The 20,442-nt window shown below is 35.7% G+C and overlaps 2 protein-coding genes across 2 annotated transcripts; both read right to left on the bottom strand.

The window, feature by feature from the left end:
• Window positions 1-2,609: 2,609 nt before the first annotated feature.
• On the bottom strand, window positions 2,610-11,109 carry LOC142339199 (polyribonucleotide nucleotidyltransferase 1, mitochondrial-like). The gene is made up of 3 exons (XM_075389020.1): window positions 10,410-11,109; window positions 9,263-10,037; window positions 2,610-3,604 (listed from the first exon to the last, which is right to left on the bottom strand). Exons 1-3 carry the CDS (start codon window positions 11,029-11,031, stop codon window positions 2,701-2,703), a joined length of 2,301 nt encoding a protein of 766 aa, XP_075245135.1. The 5' UTR covers window positions 11,032-11,109; the 3' UTR covers window positions 2,610-2,700.
• A 6,853-nt stretch (window positions 11,110-17,962) lies between these two features.
• On the bottom strand, window positions 17,963-19,666 carry LOC142339200 (uncharacterized). The gene has a single exon (XM_075389021.1). It carries the CDS (start codon window positions 19,385-19,387, stop codon window positions 18,548-18,550), a length of 840 nt encoding a protein of 279 aa, XP_075245136.1. The 5' UTR covers window positions 19,388-19,666; the 3' UTR covers window positions 17,963-18,547.
• Between the last annotated feature and the right edge of the window lie 776 nt (window positions 19,667-20,442).

Below are 20,442 nucleotides of genomic sequence, written 5' to 3' on the forward strand. Positions count from 1 at the left end.
AGAAAAACTGAAAAGAAACGTTTTGAGAAAACTTAAAATTGCAAATTTCATCAAATTTCTAAAATTCGATGTTAAATCGTTTAAAACACATCCATTAATACTAACAACCATGCAGTCGTTTCATCAGACCGTGAAATAGGTTATCTGACAATTGGGAATGGACAAATATTAAAAATTGAGAAAAATTTTAGGAAACCTTAAAAAAATTGCAGGAAACCTTAAAAAGCCTTTAAAAAATTTTAGGAAACCTTAAATTTTATCTAAAAAAGCTAAAATTCGAGACATTAAGATTTTAAAAACCATTCCATTTTTACTAGAAAGTATGCAGTGCTCAATTATCAAACCTTAAAGGAGATTCCCTGGCATCTGCTGCTGGAAAAACTCAAAAAACAAAATTTTTTAAAAAAAAAAATGAAAAGAATTGCAAAAATTAGTGTCATTTTGCGTGTTTGTGTTCGTAGTACCAAAACATATAGCTTATAAACTGCTCATAACAAAAAAAATTGTCTCGCACCATTTTGAGCCCAAAAACTCCTAAAAACGACCTTTTAACCTTAAATTAAGGCCAGCAGCTGCACCACTCTAAGCTCTTGAAGGACTACTAGAGCCCACTTTGAGCCTCTAATGAAACTATGCCCGCTGGGTTTTACCTGTTTATCCCGTTTCGAAAGATCAAAGTCATTGAAAAATGTGTGAACACATCTTAAAAAAACAGCGCCCCAATATAATTCAAATTCTTTGAATTGTAAAACACAGAAGCGCTATGATAGCCGGCTGATCTGAGGCGACTATTAAACAGTAACTCTTTTTTTGATAAATGGACGACGTTGCTCCTGTTCTTGTATCAGACCTCGAATTTGGTAATATCACAGATGAAACGAATAAAATTACTAGTTGACATAGTCTTCAGTTTTAGCGTCAGTAGAAAAAAATTAAATTTATATATAATTTCTCGAATTTTTGTCTTTTTTAAGAAGTATGCAAACACATTCAGAACTGTTTTTGTCGATGATATTTTGGTTCGTCCTTTTCTTTATCTCAAGCAATAGTTTTTGTTTCTTTTGCATATAATGCTTTTGATATTCAATCAATCGAGTTTTGTTTGTGATAATACATCATCAAAGTTAGCTAAACAAACGACGTATGTAGACAAAAAGGCAACCGTGAAAACCAAAAATGGAAAAAAGTTAGGTACCTTTTTCTTGTAGGATCGTGGCATCCGTTAGTGAGTTTGCTTTGATTGTATTGAAACCAGAAACAACTTCTAGAAGAACTCCGAATACTAGAAAGGTACAAAATATAAAACATCTTTTTGGATTTTGACATCCTTTTTATCTTTTTGTGAAAATACATTGAAGCATTTCATTTTAGTCTCTTTATAGTAAATAGTGCTTACTAGAAAATTTTATGCCCTGGCAGGTAATATCAACTTTAGAAAATAACTAAAGACGTCTACCCTAAATCTACGAAAATTACCTTTTCAATTTTTTCTTCAAAAATGTAGAAACTCCCATATTTCAAATTGATACATTAAAAAACGTTACATAAAACAACTCTCTCCAAGTGCTGCAAAATTGCGTTTCTATTGTGTCTCTTCGATGCAAAAACAAAATGAACAATTTCAAATAAAGATAGAACAGAAGCCCTCTTATTTTTCCCCATTTTGAAAAACCTATCAGATCTGGGCAAGTAAGCTAATCAAAAATGTTGGAATTGACAAATTGTTTTAAAATCAGGCAATTTTCTAGATAAAATTTCGGACAATATCCTAAACCCAAAATACCTACGCAAAATGGCAAAAGATTGAAAAGATTACGTATTTATTTATTAATACGTCTATCAATCGGCCAAATTCCCAGTAGGAATAATTACCCATTTTTGAACGGTAATTGTTCTCAAGATTAAATTACCGTCATAGCCCACAAAAAAAAGTAGCTCAAGTAAAAAAATAAACCGACTAATATCGGACGCAATGCTCTCATACGACTTAGAGAACAATTTAGAAGGCGCATAGGCTAGAGAAACTTCTATGATGAGAAAACTTGACTCGACAGGGATTCGACCCCTTTCGGGTGAAAGTCCGGGACATTAACCTTAATATTAAACTCCGGGCATTCATAATATTAGCTAACGTGCTCGTGCAATCGTAGTAGGTCGTTATAATTTACTAAGCAAGTACAGAATTCTAAATGGGCGGGGGGGGGGGGGCAGCGTACTGTGGCATCAATAACAGAAAATCTTAAACAAAACTTACTAGAAACAAAATCAGCCCATTTCCGCTCAAACGCTGATTATCTTCACTATTCTAGGAACTTACATTTTCATTATCCCGTTGATTTTCTGTAATCTGAAGAGTTCGAGGCACTAAATTGCTTCTGGAAAAGAATCGAATCGTAAGTGCAGTTATATTGTCAGTCAAAGAATATTGAGGGTTGCGACAACTAACCTAATCGCGTTATCATCCATTCGTAAAACTTGTTAACACTAGATACTCGGATTATCCCATCCCGTTCTACTTCTTTTCAGACTAATATTTAGCCCTCACGGTTTGATTTATTTCAAGTAATAGGTGTTAAAAATGACGCTTTTCAAGAACTAATAAAAACGCATACTAGCAAAACTAAATCTTGCCTATAAAGCAGGATAGATAAAGCATTTTCAGTCAATTCGCAAAAACAAATCTGATTCAAAAACTTCCGTTCAGTCTCTGTTTGAAACAAAATCAGCAGCTGGCAACTCTGATCCGGGTATCAACAAAGCACGTCTTGAAAGCCTCATTTTCCCATTTGCCGGATCCCGGCCAAAGAATTTAACTTTGATTGTCTTTCCTTCTTCGAAACCCAACGCCGAGGCATGTGCAATCATTTTGGAATCCAGCTGAAAGTTGGGAATGAAAACCGGGTTTTGTCCTTGAAATATTGAAACGTAAACTCCTTTGTCAACGATTTGCTCAATTTTAGCATTGCATATTTGACCAAACTGAAGCACAGGTTCTTTCACGACGCTTAATCTAGATTCGATGGCAGCTGAAATTTCATTTAATAATTTGCGGTTCGGAGTAAAAACTGTCAAAGTTTCTTCATCTTTGGTTGTCAACGTGCAACCTCGCTCTTCGAACTGTTTAACATTCATGCGTCCAGGTCCAAAAACAACTCCCATTTGGTATTTAGGAAGCGAGAACTCTCTAATATGAGGCAAATTCGGAGAAAGTGTCACATCTCTGGGTAGAGCAATTGCGTTTTCCATTTTGGAAACTATCTGGCTGATAGCTACAGTTCCTCGTTCAACGGCTTCAATTGCAATTTCTATTGGTATACCGTGTTTCTTCACATCGCATTGAAGCGCTGTTATGGCCCCTTGTTTAGTACCAGCCATTTTGAAATCCATTTCACCGTAGAAGTCTTCGAATCCCAGAATGTCTGTAAGGAGAGCATGTTTTTCAATTACTGTTTCGTTCTCAGAGTTGCGATCTGTGAACAGTCCGATAGCTACTCCAGCTGCATGTTCTTCCAGTTCAACTCCAGCGTCCATTAACGCCATTGAAGCCGCACAAACAGAAGCCATAGAAGAAGAACCGTTCGATTCCAAAACTTCAGCTAACAGTCTAAAACATCCATTAATTAAAATTCACGTTTAATGTGCTCATCGCTCGCCATATGGTTCTTGTGCTGTAAATCACTCTGAGCCTAAAATAAAGTTAATTTGCACGCATGAACAGTTTGATGGATAATATGCAATACTGTCGGTAAAACTGTTTTTGTGCAGGCAACTATTTTGAAATGACATTATAAACACAACATTCAAATTTCTTACTAATAGCTACTCTCAGCAGATCCATCGAGAATAAAAGGTAAACAAATTACTTTCTAATAGATCTCCAAAATTGCTTCACATCAATTATTCGCAACAGATCCAGTGGTAGTGATTTTTTTTCAAGCAATCAGTGTTACTACATAAAAGGCAAGCAAAGATACGCACCAAGAAATCCGCAAAAAAAGGCAAACAAAACTCAGAAAAATCTAAAATCTGATTACATTTCTTTCTCCAAAATTGTTTGCAGTGACAAGTTCTGACGCCAACAAGATGTGAGCTCCCAAAATGGCTCTAAAACTTCTGAACGTCTACCAACACATCCGAAGAGACTAAACCAAAATAAACACCCAGAAAGGCATAACATCAAAAATGAGTTCATACTTCTCTTATTTCAGCAAATAAAGGCATACAAACGGCTAAAGTCTCTGCTCTTAGTAAAATACAGCTCACAGCAAAACTCAAAAAGAAAAATGCACAGGAACAAATTTGGGTACGAGAAAAAAAACTCAGACAGAAAAGAACATCACCAGAACAGTCCGGCTTCATTAAGTCACCTTCTTTAAATAAAAAAAAACAAAAAAGCAACCTCTCAATCAACTTAAAGGTCACCTGAACAACCAGAGAGACTAAATGTTGCCATCAAACTCTCTACGGACCATATGATATTAAATAAAAATGTGAAAATCACTTAAAAATGTTTAAAATGTGCAAAAAAGGTCTAAATCGCACAAACACAATGAAATTTGTGAGAAAATCCAATTGGTCTGAAAAAGTTAAAATTATTGGCCTAAAATTCTTTAAAACGTAAAATCAACTAATCATCTAAGAACGGTAAATTTGATCGCAAAATCCAATCCCTGCTTTTTACCCATGTTGTCACGGCGACTCGAAACAACCCTGATAATCTATTCTGCACCTTAGCGAAAAAAATTCGGCTAGAAACAAGTTTAAAAATAGAAAAACGCATTTCCACGCATGATCAAAATATAACCTCTCGCAGAACAAAAAAATATCGCACCTACTTTTCTCGCTCTCACCACAAAAACCTCTGTAAGAACAAAAATCACTCTGAAAACTCTAAACACGTGTGGCATCTGTCTTTGCATCTTATGAAAAAAGATTTAAAAAAATAAATCACCCTTATTCATCTTCGAGTCGTAAAAATACAGCATCCTGATGCAATTTAAATTCTTCGAATTGTATAGTGGCCCCGAAATTTGACTTAAAATGTTCATTAACTTTTTAAAGCCGGACTATTCGAAAATTACGTTTTTAAATGGCTTTTAACAAAAAAGCATGTGAAAATGACATTTTGTGGCTGATTGATGGCTTTTTATTGATGAGACAGTTTCTTTAACTAACTGTCATAAGAATTTCTGGTTCGAATATCGGAGCAGCGATAAAGTTACATAATAAATATGAAAGAAGAACGCTGGCGTTAAGACAAAACACTGTGTTTGAGAAAAACAAACAGAGCAAAGACTCTGGAGCCGAGTTATCTTAAGTCAAATACCGATAAAACCGGGGGCTAAACTGTTAAAATCGGAAAGTGAACATATTTACCGACTTTGAACATAATCGCCGAACTCGAAGGAATCCTGAAATTCCAAATTTTTGCAGGAAGAATTCAGAGGTACTTAAAAACCCGGACTTGTAAAGGGGATTCTTTAATTTCATAAAAAATATGAGAGCAGCCAAATAATAGGCGTTTGAGCAGCTGATGGCGGCTACAAATTATTATTACTAAAAATGTACTTCCTAGACGGTAAGTTAAAGATATCTTACCAAAAAATGTCTCGAAAAATGCAAATTTTTAATAAGCACCCTTCTATACATCAAACTCAAAAAAATGCTCTTATTTGCTAGGTTCCGATGAGTTGTTTTAAATAATGTTTTAACAATTAGACCAGGAAACAGAACAAAAACGACTCAGCGAATATAGAAACCTGAAAACATAGCGGGCAGATTGCCAGAAAATAGCCGCAATAGCTTCGTAGATCTGCAGTCTCAAAAAAACGGTAAAAAAAAGACAGAAATTCATCTTTTCATTGAAGGCTGATATGTTATATTTTGATTAAAAATCTGCATAAGTTTTTGCTGCCTCTATTAGCTGCTCTCAAAAAACCTTCATTTAGAGTGACACACACCCATTTGACCTGATCTCTTTGAATTAAATTAAAATAAATTAAATAAAAGTCAATTTCAAAGTGAGGACGTCGTTTTTGAGAGTGAGGTCAAGTGTGACCAAAAATTTAATCACGCGAATGAACAAAAAACTCGCTCCACAAAGAGTGAAAAATGACGTCACGCACGCAATTCAGTTGAAAATGCATGAACAAATGAACAAAAAGCAGATTTGAAGTTGTTGTGACCTCATATGGTCGTAACAAAAATCGCGACGACAAATTAAAAAACATAGCAAGACAAGTTCTGAAATACAATTCAAAGAAGTGAATGAAAAACTTAGAAGTACTCTACCTGACCAGCATATCACTTTAACAATACCAGCCAAAATTGTCTCAAAAAATTGAGAAACAAACAATCAAACAAATTAAACAAAAACATACTTATTGCTAAAAATCTTGAAGCTTTACCCCTAAGGCAAAATTTGAACCTTTAAACCTATTTCAAAAATATGCTCAAAACCAATTTGTTTCTGAAATCGGTTCAGTATTATATCTGCAAAAAATCTGAAAAAATTCAATGTCACTTGAAGATCGCTTAACGCGAAAATGACCAAAAATTTTTTTAAAAAATGAAATTAATTGCAAATTTTAATGAAATGTTTCTAAAAAATGTGATACTAACATCTTCAGAATCATTTCTGTGTCGCTAGAGGCTATCCAGTAACCGAATCCTGAGCTCGCTGTTACCTCACTACTGATGCAAGAAAAACTGAAAAGACAAATGTTTTGAAAAAACATGAAAAAATTGCAAATTTTATCAAAAATTGCAAATTCGAAATGTAAAATCGTTGAAAACAAATCCTTTGAAACTAACAACCAAGCATTACATTATCATCAGACCGTGAAATAGGTTTTTTGGCATTTGAGAACGGACAAATATCAAAAAATGACAAAAACTTTAGGAAATCTTTAAAAAATTGCAGATTTTATCGCAAAATTGCTAAAATTTGAGACATTAAAATGTTCAAAACCAATCCATTGCTACTAAAAACTATGCAAAGCCCCATTATCAAACCTTAAAGGAGATTTCCTGGCCCCTACAGCTGGAAAACTCAAAAAATGACAAAAACATGAAAAATTGCACCATTTTGAGCCCAAAAATGAACTTTTAACCTTGAAATAAGGCCATCCCAGCAGCTGCACCACTCTAAGCATTTGAAGGACTCCTAAAGCCCACTTCGGGCCTCTAATGGAACTTAATGCCCACTGTGCTTTACCTGTTTATCCCGTTTTGAAAGATCAATGTCATTGAAAAAATGTGTGAACACATCTTAAAAACATAGCCGGAAGAATTCCGGAAGCGACTCGAAGCCTCAAAAGTTCACTAACAAAACCGTAATTGCAGCGGAAGCCACTACCTTTTGTATTAAACCATGAACTCACAACCTCTCCAGGTCTGCTCTAAAAATTTGTGTAACTTAAACCACTGTCACCAAGAGAAACAAAATGCAGCAAAATTTTATTATTGAAAACGTTTGGTAACGCTAAAACATCGAAATAATTAAGGTGGTCAAAAAACTGACAGTCTGAAAAAAAGCTGACAAGGTTATCAATTTCCCTCAAATAATTCATGATTCTAATCTGAAAAAGATCGCGAAAGCAAACGGCAGATAACAATCTTAGAAACTAAGTTAAATCTTTTCAAAAAAGAAGGCAAAAGAAAGCGAATAAGAATCCGAAAACACCTAAAATTACACTTCTAAGCACTGCAATAAGGTCCTAAAACAACACACATTTGTTCCTTGTTGTACAATGCTAGACAACATGATTTTATACTAAATCAAAAATTAAATTGATCATAGAAAAGACATAAGCAGCAGAATATTCAAAGGCAAAAAATCTTTTAAAATAATACCAAGGCCGGAAGAAAAATGCAGTAAATAGTCATAAAGGAAAACGCTTCCTATCAAACTCTCAGTTCTGCCTGATGTTGAATGAAATCAACTGCAAACCAAAGAAATGACGAAGATTTAAGAAAAAGTGAAATCATTCATTTTTAACAACTGAAAAAATCTATATACCGAAAATAAATGTAGGTGCCAGGACAAAGCTAGAACGATACTAACTAGAATGTGAATAATATGGGCACAATGTAAGAAACACCGTAACAAAGACATTCTTGATTTTTGAAAGTTAAAAATCAACTTATAAAATTCAAGAAAAACGAATACATTTCATTGTTCAGCACTCAAGACATAGAAAAGATAACTAGTCATCCGAAACAAAATTTATCCTCCTGAAGGGAACAAAAAGTAGGAAAAAGCAGAATTCATGAATACGAAACATTGAAACATTTTGCAGAAAAATGGTCAAAAAAACAGCATTTATGAAAAAGTTTTAATTGTTTTTCAAAAACTTAACGCCAAAAAATGACTGAATTTTTATTGAAACGAAACTAAAGTTCCTCATGTTGCACAAAAAGACTATTTCCAGCAATTACAACCAAAATACAAACAAAAAAATTGACGAAAATCGGGAAAAAAACGACCAAAATCGGATTAGCATATGTACAATTTTATAGAACAAAATTACATTGAGGTAGAATGAGGCGTGGAGTAAATGAATTATCAAAGAAGAGAAGTTGCACTATCAACTGATTTTTGACCAAAAGACGGTTAACAGATCTAAAAATGAAGAAATTAATAGAAAAAAGCCAAAAAATAACTAAAAAGTCAAGAAATATGTGCCAATTTTCAACTTGAAACTCATTTTCAGGCTCTTCAAAACACTGTGGCATCAATTTCCGAGGTTGACATCTCAATATAGTATCGAATAAAATTTATTTCTACAAGAAACCAAATTAAAAGCAAAAAATAGTACCACTTAGACGAAAAAACGGCTTAAAACGGTTATCTATATGTGCTATTCAGTCAAAAACTACTTTTCAAAGTCAAAAAGTCATTGACTAAACGCAGCGCATGACAAAAAACTTTTCTCGCCTAGCGAAAATCTGCTCACCAAGACAGCTTTTCTCACTTTCGCTTTTAGGTCAAAATGCCGCGTGAACAAATCTACTTCCTGTAAAAAAAGACCGAGAGAAAACCAATACTCCTCTTCGAGTCGTAAAAAGACCGAGAGAAAACCAATACTCCTCTTAGAGTCGTAAAAAAACACACACACAGCGTCCCATTACAATTCAAATTCTTTGAATTGTAAACAACCAAGAGAAGGCCAATAATAACTCTAGATATCGCTGTGCGGCTATTAAACATTATATTTAACTTCTCTAAAGAAAGCGAAAGCAATCGAAATTAATTGCCTACCTGATGGCAAACTTATAGTCCTTCGGAACCAGAGGCGCTATTCCCATCTCGGCCAAATTTCCATGACCCAGTTCTCTCCTATTGGCCCCCATTCTTGACCCAGAGAAAGCATTGACAGAATATTGAGGGAATTGATAGTGCAGCATGAAATGCTTCCTCATCTGACCTTTGATCGATGCCGAGATTGGGTCCAATCTTTGGGAGGCGTTCAGGGAATCGAAAGACAGTCGACAAAGAACTTGGGTTTGTCCTCGGCAGAACAAAGCAGATCCGTGCAATGCTGGGTACACGGAAGTTTTACAATCGATGTGTCTAAGTTCGTACAAGTTTCGCCCATCGCACCGTTTCTGTTCACTGAACGCGAGTGCCTTCAGACATCTCCCAACAGCTTCTACAAATTGAGAGTCAAAACTCTTTCTGTCGATTTGGTCAGCATCTGATTTTGAATGGTCATCAATTTGTTTGTCTTCACCGTCGAGTAAATTTTTTGCATGTTCTCGAACCAATTTTATTGCTTCGTCTCGGCTTGATTTATCGTGTTTTTCTTCCCTGAAGATCTCAAATAGTTTTTCGTGAGAAACTTTATAAATCTGTTCAACTTTGCTTTCGACATGTTCGCCAGCAGTCATTTCACTTTTAAGTTTTCCATGTTTTAGTGAAAACTCCTGGATTGCATTGGCTAGTTCCGTGGCGGAGGCAGTTCCCGCTTTCAGAGCTTCTATAAATAGCTCCTTTGGCACCTTGTTACACCCAGATTGAATTGCGGTTATATTTCCTAAAACGACGGTGAACACCAATCAATTTATTTGGAAATGGTAAGCAGAAACGCCAGCACTGTTCTGTGCGAACTGAAACATTGAATCTTTCTAGTGTCAGCTTCTTGATACGAGCAGGCTTCTATCTGACAATTATAATACGCTTTTACGTAACTCTTTCATTGTCTTTTTTCGAAAATATCGCTTATGGTTGTTCATTAGACACCATAAGCAATAGACAACTTCTTTCAAATCTCCATTAATGAATTCAAGGCTGTATATCAACAAAAGGAGGCCCAATCAAACACTTAAAGCACCTCAACAATTTGGGTAGTTTCAAATAACTTTTTCAGCAAAACTAACAGCTATGATCAAATTCCTAGATCTCTTACCTCTAACATCGGCAGATACCACAAGATCCAAATCACTCTCATATCTCTGCTGTCTTGTAGGGTTAATCAAAAACCCACCACTCGCAGTTTCATCTTTAACTCCTACTCGTACAGCTCCAACAACTCCAAATCCAAACAAACTCGAAAGACCAAGGGCCGTTGATGCAGCATTGATTGCGACCACGTCTGGATCATGGTTGAAATCATCGCTCAAAACAGAACACGTCAATTCAACATCTGGCAGAATTGGCGACTTGAACACCGGCCTAATGCATCGATCAATCAGGCGTCCAGTCAAAATCTCGGTTGGTGAGTTGAACCGGTCTCGGCGATCAAATGACAGCGGAATTCGGCCTAGTGATGCAAGCTGCTGTTTGAACGAAACAGTCAGTGGCAGAAATGAGGAATTGTTAGCATCGTTTTGCTTCCATACAACAACGGCCAACACTGAAGTCTCGCCTATCTTGACCTCTGCCGACCCATCTGCGAACCTCGCGAGACTCCCAGTCGATAAAGTTAAAGGCGAGGAACCATTAACATTGACTATCTGAGACGCTACTGTTGTTTTCCAGGGTGAATGATTTCTCACAATTTTGATCAAGTTCGGGGAAAATTTGAGCATTACTATTACTCGTCAACTTCATTTGATCGACTTTCAAAAGCTAATTGAAGACAAAATTATATACAATAAAGTCAACATTAAACTGAAAAACAAAGCAAAGTTGCCCATATTAGGTGCTCTTAACTCATGGCATAAGATGGCAGAATATAACTCTATGATCAAAAGTTTCATCGGAAAATTGTCCCTTGGATTAAACGAAGAGCGCGCACTCCTAGTTGAAACTAATGCTACATTTGTAGCATCAGGCAAAAAATTCACAAAAACTAATATCACTTTAAAATTGCGTATTTTTGCTACGAGTGCTACCAGGTCGGGCTCGGTTTGTATTGCCCAGATTCATGATTTGATCATCAGTAGTCCTGAGATTGCGTTTTTTGCATTACGAAGTTTCCATATATATATCGTCCAATATCTACGTTTAAGTTGCAGTCGGTAGAAAAAAATCAGTGTTGCTTTGTCTGAAAAAATATATGTTTGCAAATAATTGCAATATTAATGCATTGTTTCGCAAAAGATGAGGATTACGCTTAAACAATTGCAAACGTGACACTATAGACTAGAGAATCGGTAATATTGAAATTAAGGAATTCATTCAGTCAGTTTTCTTCAGGCGCCAGAAATGGTGACAGTGAATTGCATTGCAGAAAAGTTGACATTAAATCATAAAATTGAATTGATATCCAATTCTATCAAACAGAAAGGGCTATTACGGATCACACACTTCGGGATCCCTGTATGTATGCCGATCTATCTGATAAAAGGAATAAATAAGTCGAAGGCAACGATATATGCCCAAGACCTGTTCGCGCTAATAAGTCTCAACTAAAACTCAAATGGGGGCTGAAAAGTTCAATTAATTAAATAGATCGCTTAAATAAAAAAGCTTACACTGTAGGAATTAATCGGGTTGAGCTGTTTGTTGGTGATGTTGTTGTAGCGTTGAGACGTCTTTAACTTTCTCGAGGATACTTCTTTCAATCTATATCTTGTAGGAATTGTGAGCTCGAAAAGTTGATGTTACCTTTGAAAATTGGATGTATTTCTGTTTAGAATATTTAGATTTATTTTAGGAAAAACCAAGCAGTTGTCTGCTGCTGATTCTTGGGTCTCTTATCTTTCACTAATTTTAATCCGCCCACTTCGCTGAGAGGATTTAATAAATTCTCTCAGCTCAGTTTGGGCCGACAGGGAGCGAATCACAAACTCACGTTCATAGTGAGGTGCTTCTTAATTTTCCTATTGGCCGAGAAAGGCAAGAGATTTAACTGAGAAAGGCAAGAGATTTCATCTCACGGATAAATTATTGAAACTCCAAAAATAATAAAAATCCAAAAATTGAGAGCATCAATTATTGATCACGTAGGCGCCTGTTTTCTGCCTTTACCCTCTTCAAAAACAGCAGCAATTATGGTTTTCCTGGGGGGCTTTTTATGAGAATCTGTTGTCTTTTCCCCTGCAGCAATCGGCTTCATCTTTGTTGAATTTGGCGGAAAGGATCTGCATTGCAACTTTCAAAAGCAGAAGTAATTTAAATCAATAGTAAGTGCGGTGATACAGGCCGCCTCCGCTCAACAACGCATATTTTCTATCCTGGATATAAGCGAAGAGATCCAGGCCTAAAGTTGTGTTAACTTACATAAGTCGAATTAAGTTGTTTAAATACTTGTGTACTGGTAGTCTTAACGAGCGTTAATTTGTTTAGCGCGCAGTGAAAGAATGGTTAATTATCACCTAAATACGTTCGCTTCAATGCGGGATTAATTATCCGTTCATTTGTATTGGCTCTCGTAAAACTACAATTCACGTCTGACTTTACAGAAACCAATTACACCAATATAACCAATTGACTGGATATCATAGCATTTAAATTTTTCGGATTTCGGTTCAAGAAGTCATTTTGTTCGCGGAAAAATGAGATTCAGGATATCCCATCTAAATTTGGGCTCTTTATGTAGAAAAACTTTTACAATTGAGCACATTACAATTGAGGCGACGAAAAATTTGTCAATTTCTCAATTTTAGACCACTAGATAACAGTCTAACTTTTTTCCAGTTGGACGATGATATAAGATCAGAGATCAAACTTTATAGCTGTTTAAGAGATCAAAACACTGTTGACCGATATATGTATTATTAATGGCAACAAATCGTGAAGTCGAAAGCTTTGTTTTCTCGTTATCACCACAAAAACCCATTTTGCTAAACTCCCATATCAAAGCTCGGTCAAATTTTGCAAGCCCACCTCATTTTAATCAATTAGAAAAGCAGAAGTCAGAAGAAAAACTAGTACTCATAAGAGCTAGCAAAATACGGGACATTTCTCTCTCAGAGCTAAATTTTTCAGCTTCGGAGATACGCAGCTGATGTGATGATACAAATTTCGATGTTTTGTATGAGTATTAGCAAGGTCTTCGACAACCGATTTGAAGGGAGCCTCCAGGTCATTTTCATAACATTTTACCACAGAACGATTTCTTTTAAATATACTTTAATTAAATATACCATATTATTATTCAAAAGCCAATTCGGCCACTTGATTGCCACATTCAGATCGTTTTGAGGGGCGATAAAATTGACCTAGCTTCCAATAATCTTCGTATCATCGACAAAAAAAAGATAAGAAATGTTGTCGAACTAGGAAGGAAGGTCTTTGAAAAAAAAAATAGGTAAAACTGCGAGAAATTTTAAACAAAATTGTAAGAAATTTCCAAGTTTGACAAGACATGTAGTACGGTTTATTGCATCCACAGCTTTTGCAAAATCCAAGTAAATGCTCATCTGGTGATTGAGCTAAGTAAGGTGTGTACGTTCGGGACCCCATTCACACTTCACCAATTGATTAAAACTGCACCGACACGGGTGATATTTATTTTTTTCGAGATCTACAAAAAACAAAAAAAATTAAAGATTTTAAGCTTATTTAAGTTCAACTTTGATTGGCCAAAAACAATCCACTCACATCGATTTCCTAAGAACAAATTTCTATCTCCCATTGCAGAGTGGTTCTTATTTTAATCATAGCAAAAATTGTGATGGGTTATATCGGCAAGGATCAGGAGTAGGCGGCATCGTTTCACGATTCTATGAGAAGCTTAAACGCATCGGAAAGATCGCCTATTACAGCAAGAATATTCTTGGAGCGAGAAATGATTAAAATGCGCGAAATAGATTTAGAACTGAATCAAAAGAATAGCCAGATTTTCATAGTTGATCACCGGGTTAGGCTCAAGCAAAGTTTCTCTAAAAGGACCCTTCCAATCAAAGCCAAGGTTGAACCTAAAACTTTTTGCACTTTTACAATCACCTAAATGTGGTGGTATTAAAATTTTCGCCCCAAAATATGGTGGGCTGAACATTAAATAGAATTATTTCGTATGTCTGCACCCCCTCTTAGACTATAAAAACCACATTAATAAAAAAAACGCATTAGTTTGTTCACTCTATATAATGAAAATTTGACAGGGAAAAATTAAATCCAATTAAAACCAGAACTGAAGTAAAGAAAGAAAACAACGTACAGCATCTCTCCATATTTTTGCTGCAGAAGACATCTAACTCATTCAATTAAAATGAGAGTATACTTGATCAAATAGAATCATTTTATGACCAAAAAATATCTGAGTTCAACGAAAACAAACTGGAAACAATTTCTTCATTCCGCAACATTTACTGTAATCTATCTAAATGATCTCGATCAATGTCTAACTAATGTCGAAGCAATAATAGCGGCCAGTCACAATAATTCCAGTTCATTTCAAAGACTCGGAGATTATCTAGACATTTTTTGCTCACTTTGGTTTCAATTTGGCACTATTCAACATCAAATTTATTGTGTCAATTTCCTGACAAATCTCCATTGCCCACTTCTATTGACTGTTTTTTAATAATGATTGATTTTTAAGGTTTCATATTCTTAAAACCCATGGTACTGATGCTTGACGGCAAACTTTTCAATTAAAGCACCAATTTTATTAGCTACAATCCTGGCTTTTCCAACAACCAAGGCAATTCTGATAATTAAATATTACTGTTTTTGGATGGTAATAAATACCACATCAACTTTGCTATTCACTTCAAAATAGGCGTTGTGTATGAAAATCAAAGCACTAACTTCGGATAGTTTCAAGTTTTTAAGCTCAATCAATTTTTTAAGCAAAATAGCGCACCTTTGAAGGGAAAGTTTTCTTGTTCTACATTCAATCACCAGATTCGGCATCTTAAAAATTCCAACTTCACAAATAAATTATCAAAACCTCAAACTCCTAAAATTGCCCCTCACACAATGAATTTATATCCTCTCAGCAGTTTCGGTGATCGTGACTTAGAAGAAATCAAACCTCTCAGAGAATTGCATTGCACTGCACTTTAATGTTTTCCAGTTTTAGCAGTTTACCCTCGAATTCGCCAAAACCTTGACTTGTCAGACAAAAATTGCATGAAACAAAGTAGCAGAAACAAAGCAATTTCAGCCAACTGTTTGGGAGTAACTAACGAACTTTGATCTAGCTTGTCAATAGTTTTCAGCGCTAAAATAACAAATTACTTGTTTTCAGCGCTAAAGACTCACAGTTTACTTCTCTGCTCTAAAAAGAAACAAAACCGACAAACTTCGGGCTCCCAAACGACCACGAGTTGTTGGCTTCGGTAACAGCCAGTTCTGCCTCGAGGGAGGGTTGAACGGAGTGGGGTAGGGCTTGAGTTGGGGATGATGAACTTTTTCAAAACAGTCGGTAAATTGCATACTTCGAGACTAGTAGGGCGTCAGATTCTAAGAGAGCTGCTCAGCCGCTAAAAGCCTTCCGGGCTTTACCTGTTACCACGTTTTTGAGGACAAAAGTTAAATGCGTCAGATGTCAAATCGGTTAAGTGAAAAATCGCATAAAAAGACCACAGGACTAATATAATTGTTACAATTTTTGTTTCAGAGCAACAGGTCACTGTGTTGGTCCAGATAAAAACAATATAATTGGATTAAACAAAAATCTGAACAAATTAGTCGTTGCGGCCTATAACAAATAATCCAAAGAGAAAACAGCAATCTTGGAAGGCTGCAATAATTCAGTTGAAAAAAAGGTTTTTCAATGCTTTAATTCAAGTACTTGAGGAAAAAAATGAATTCTAGTTTTCAGAATTTGTAACTTTTAAAATATGCACTTGCCGTTATACTTGTACAAGTCTTCAGAACTATTAACATAAAAGAGAGATATGCATTTTTAGAGAAAAGCAGGGACCTGTCAATGACGTGCTAACAGACAATAGAAAAAAGCAAAAGCCGAAAACTTTCAAATACTGTTTTATAATGAGTTTTTTTATAAAAATGAAAGTGACCAACTATATTAAAATTTGACTGATCCCGAAAGCGAAAATTTTCAATGAAACTGATTGATTGACATTTCAATTGACATAGTTTCATCATAACGGAGCACATATGCCCTTTTTACAATGCGATGATGCACAAAAGTGCAAAAAAATATCCAGGCAAACTCAAAATTCACTAACAATATTTGAAAAAAAATCGTCGAGGTTATTTGAATAATAATGAAAGCTTGAACAAATTGATCAACAACTCAATAGAAAAACAACAGTCAATACTGCTGCGCGGAAGGAGCGCTTAACGGAACTATCAGGGCTGACTAATAGATGCTTCAAAAATCTATAAAATGGCGTCACCATAAAACCAGATTCCAATTAAGTGATTCAAACAATTCCGTTTTGGCAACATTACAACTGATTTCTGTTTAATATAGCATTTGTTGAGAAATCAGACAGCACAGAAGGAAAAACTTAAAAAACATATGCTTTTTCGCTCAATTTATAGGTTGTATAAAAGAATTGCAATTCGAAGTTAAAAAATTTTTGCTCACCATACTGCTTTAGCGTAACAAAATCCAACATCAAATTTGATATCTGACAATATACATCATTGAACTGTGATCAAAACAGACTCCAATTTCTTTGATTTGTAGAACCTAAATGCAAAAAAAATAGCTTATTTAGTAGAAATTTCAATTTAGGGGCTACTAGTAACTAATAATGGTATTTATCGAAACAATAAACTAAAAGCAAAGATTGAACAAAAATTCATCAAAGTTTGAAACACACGTTTTTGTATTTGATTTGTTTTTAATTTGAAGGTCGCCAAAAATTTCAATTCACAGCCAACGATTTTGTCAATGTTCATTCCTGTCTAAATCACCTAACTCTTTCATAACCTTCATTAAGTGTGACACGAGCCATCATAAAACTTTTTGCACATTTTCGAAAATTCATGATCAATTAACCAGGTAGAGACACATCTCAGATTTATTTTTCTTTCTATTGCTCAAGATCTTATAACGATAGCAAATTGAACGAAAAAATAGGCAAGTTGAATTTTAAAAAATAATTCAAAGTGGATAGAAGTAGGAATCGAACTTTTCCAAGAATTTTTTTAAGAAAGTGCACTATTCTTGTACCTTTCCTTGTGCAGATTCGAATTCTGAAAACACAAGCGTTAGAAAGGAAATATAATCGAGGTGCAAAATGTTCAGGGAAATCCGCAACTTGCTCTAAATGATCAAAAATCTGAACTAATATTTAAAAAATTGACCTAAATTTAGGCCAAACTGACCAGTAATGTTTCCAGAAATGTGACCTGGGATGTCAAAAAAATTAAAAATTTTCTCAGGTTTGGCCAGCATAAAGGTCTGCGTCTCCCATTTCCTTTAAAAAATGTGGGAACAATAAACAAAAGCTTTTCGAAATTTTTGGTTAAATCGACTATCGATTAATCTTCCGCCATAATTTAGACCACAAATTCATTGTTACCTTCTGTGACATCTTGCATCACAGTGCTGTGGTCTTCGTTCTCAGTGCTGTGGTCTACGGCTACCATTGATGTTTGACGTGGCTTGACATCATTACGCACAAAATCACTCAGAGATAAAACTCATCAGCAATCAACGTAGTTAATTAATCAAAGGAACAACAAACCATAACGCTGTTTTAACGCAAGAACAACCAACATTTGTTTCCGATTATTTGATTAATTTCATTATTGCACGATTGAATTTGTTTCAAATTACGCGAGATGGGCGAAATAAATTAGTTACATTGATAAATTAAACTTGACCCCCCTTTAACTGCTGCTACTGTATGCATTCTTAGATTAGATTATACAGAGAGATCATTTCTGATCATGACGGAGGTAGAAAGGGGATCAAGTGAGAAAAATCGGTAAAGGTAGATAGAAATAAAGGCAAGTTAAGCACAAAGGCACTCAAAGATCAAGTTAAGTAATCACAAACAAAACAACAAAAGGCGCAGGTATATTACACATGGTATTCAGTTTAAATCTCGCGTTTATTCTCCTTGTTCTTTAAAAAGAAACTTCTCAGCTCAAAAATCAAAATATTGGGAAACTCGGAATTCAGAGGGCCTTTTAACAAGTCACACAAAAAGCGACAACATGAAACCAACATAAAGCAAAGTTCACAAAGTAGTAATGGCCAGAACTCCCTGGATAATCTGCCAACATCTAATCATCGTCTTCCTCGTCCTTCACCGCTTGGGTAGGTTGCGATGTGGCATCGTCCTCCTCCTCGTCGTCAATCTTGGGTGCCAAGAAGAATCGGATGTGTCCGTAATCGCCGATCTTGTACTCGACAACCATTGGGGTCTTGGGAGTCAGCATCAAGGTCACAGTGTCACTCAGGACCTGAGCCTTGGCAAAGTTGTTGAGGTATCGCACAGCAAACGACAAGGTCAGGGGTTCTCCGACGTCAATTTGGACTCGATCAGATTCGTCATCGTCAATCGAGTTGCTCTCCTGAAGACGAATGTTGGCAGTTCCCAAGTCACCATTGGCAGCAAACTGCACCTGACCCTTTGTGCAGGAGATAGTAACAGTATCACCAAAATTTGCCAAGTCTCTGCAAATTCGAGAAAACTCCGCCGAAGGCATCTTGATAGTCACAAAATATTCCTGGTCAGGGATCTGTAGATGTTCCTGGTCGATGTCCGTCAATGCAAAGTCAAATTGGGAGATTTTGTCCTTGTTTGGTGATTCAAAAATAAATGAACACTTGTCAGGTTGATCTTCAGCTCGCATCGTTAACGAGTCCTTGTTACCGGCACACTTCAAGATCTTCAAAAGCCCTGCAACCTTGAATCCCATATTCGTCGCTCGATCACATCGGTAAAGCTCGAATCCTTCAGCACGCAACTCCAGAGCGACCAGACTGACGTGAATGGCATCCATAGCCTGCAGCGAGAGACCCTCTGAGGTGCAATCGAACGAGGCATCCTCCAGCAACTCCTTGGCAGCTTCAAAGATCTTTCGGAAGACCTGGGCATCGAGCATGTGAGCTTCAAACATTTTGACTAGATTTGAGCAGAGGTCGTTTCTTTGGTGTTATTAAAATAAGTTGTGAAGGAGTAACAAAGATGATCTGAAGAACACACTAATATTTAAATGGGAAAAGTTAAGTTAATCACTAAAGAGTTGGATATGTGAACAGCACTGGAATGAGGAAAGAGCTTAAACTAAACTCTGGACAATTTATTTTGAAAATGAAATCTCAAAGTGATACTCAAAGTGATAATATTCAGTGGTTCTTATCTAATTAGACGCTAATACTCCGAGAACAATGGTGCTGCCAGATAGAAAGGGGGACTCAAAAGAATAATTAGGGCAAAATGCATTCCTCTCTTAAATTAGAACTCCAATAATTAGCGCAGTTTCCTCCAATATTAACAACGCATGATATATATTCTAAGGATTAGGAGCCCCCTTTATGAGCAATTTTAATTTAAATACAAGCTATTTTAATTATTCAATGTAGGAAACCTCCACAAATAATTTGCTAGACGTTCAATATCTTGTAATTATTTGTCACGCAAACCTAAAAGAGTTACAAAATGTGGTTGCAATTTTGTCCCATAGAGTTATCGCGCAGCCCATAAAGTTGAGACGGAAACGAGCGTCTCAAACATTTGGAGTTCATCAAGGGTTGAACACAGAACATGCGGATAAAAAAGTAAAATAAGCAAAATGGAAAAAATGCATATAAAGAGTGTTTCATAAAGTTGAAACGCAAGCGAACGTTTGAAAAGGTCAAAGAGAGAGTTCAAAGTTCAAATTTAAAACATGTAGAAAAAATTGACGAATGAAAGCTTATTGGGAAAAACGTTGACATTCAAATGACCACATTGATGCTCAATTACACGTTTTTGGCGTTTTTCGAACGTTCGCTTATTTCAACTTTATGGGACAAAATATATAAAGTCTGTCCCATAAAGTTGACTTTAGCGAACGTTCGAAAAAGCCAGACATGCCATTGAGCAGCAATTTGGTCATTTTATTGGCACCTCTATTTCATCTTTATTTGATCTTTTTTATGTTTTAAATTTGAATTTTAACCTTTGTACTCT

Source organism: Convolutriloba macropyga, chromosome 5, assembly GCF_964194025.1.
Source record: "Convolutriloba macropyga chromosome 5, txConMacr16.3, whole genome shotgun sequence".
In the NCBI taxonomy this organism is placed as follows: Eukaryota; Metazoa; Xenacoelomorpha; order Acoela; family Convolutidae; genus Convolutriloba; species Convolutriloba macropyga.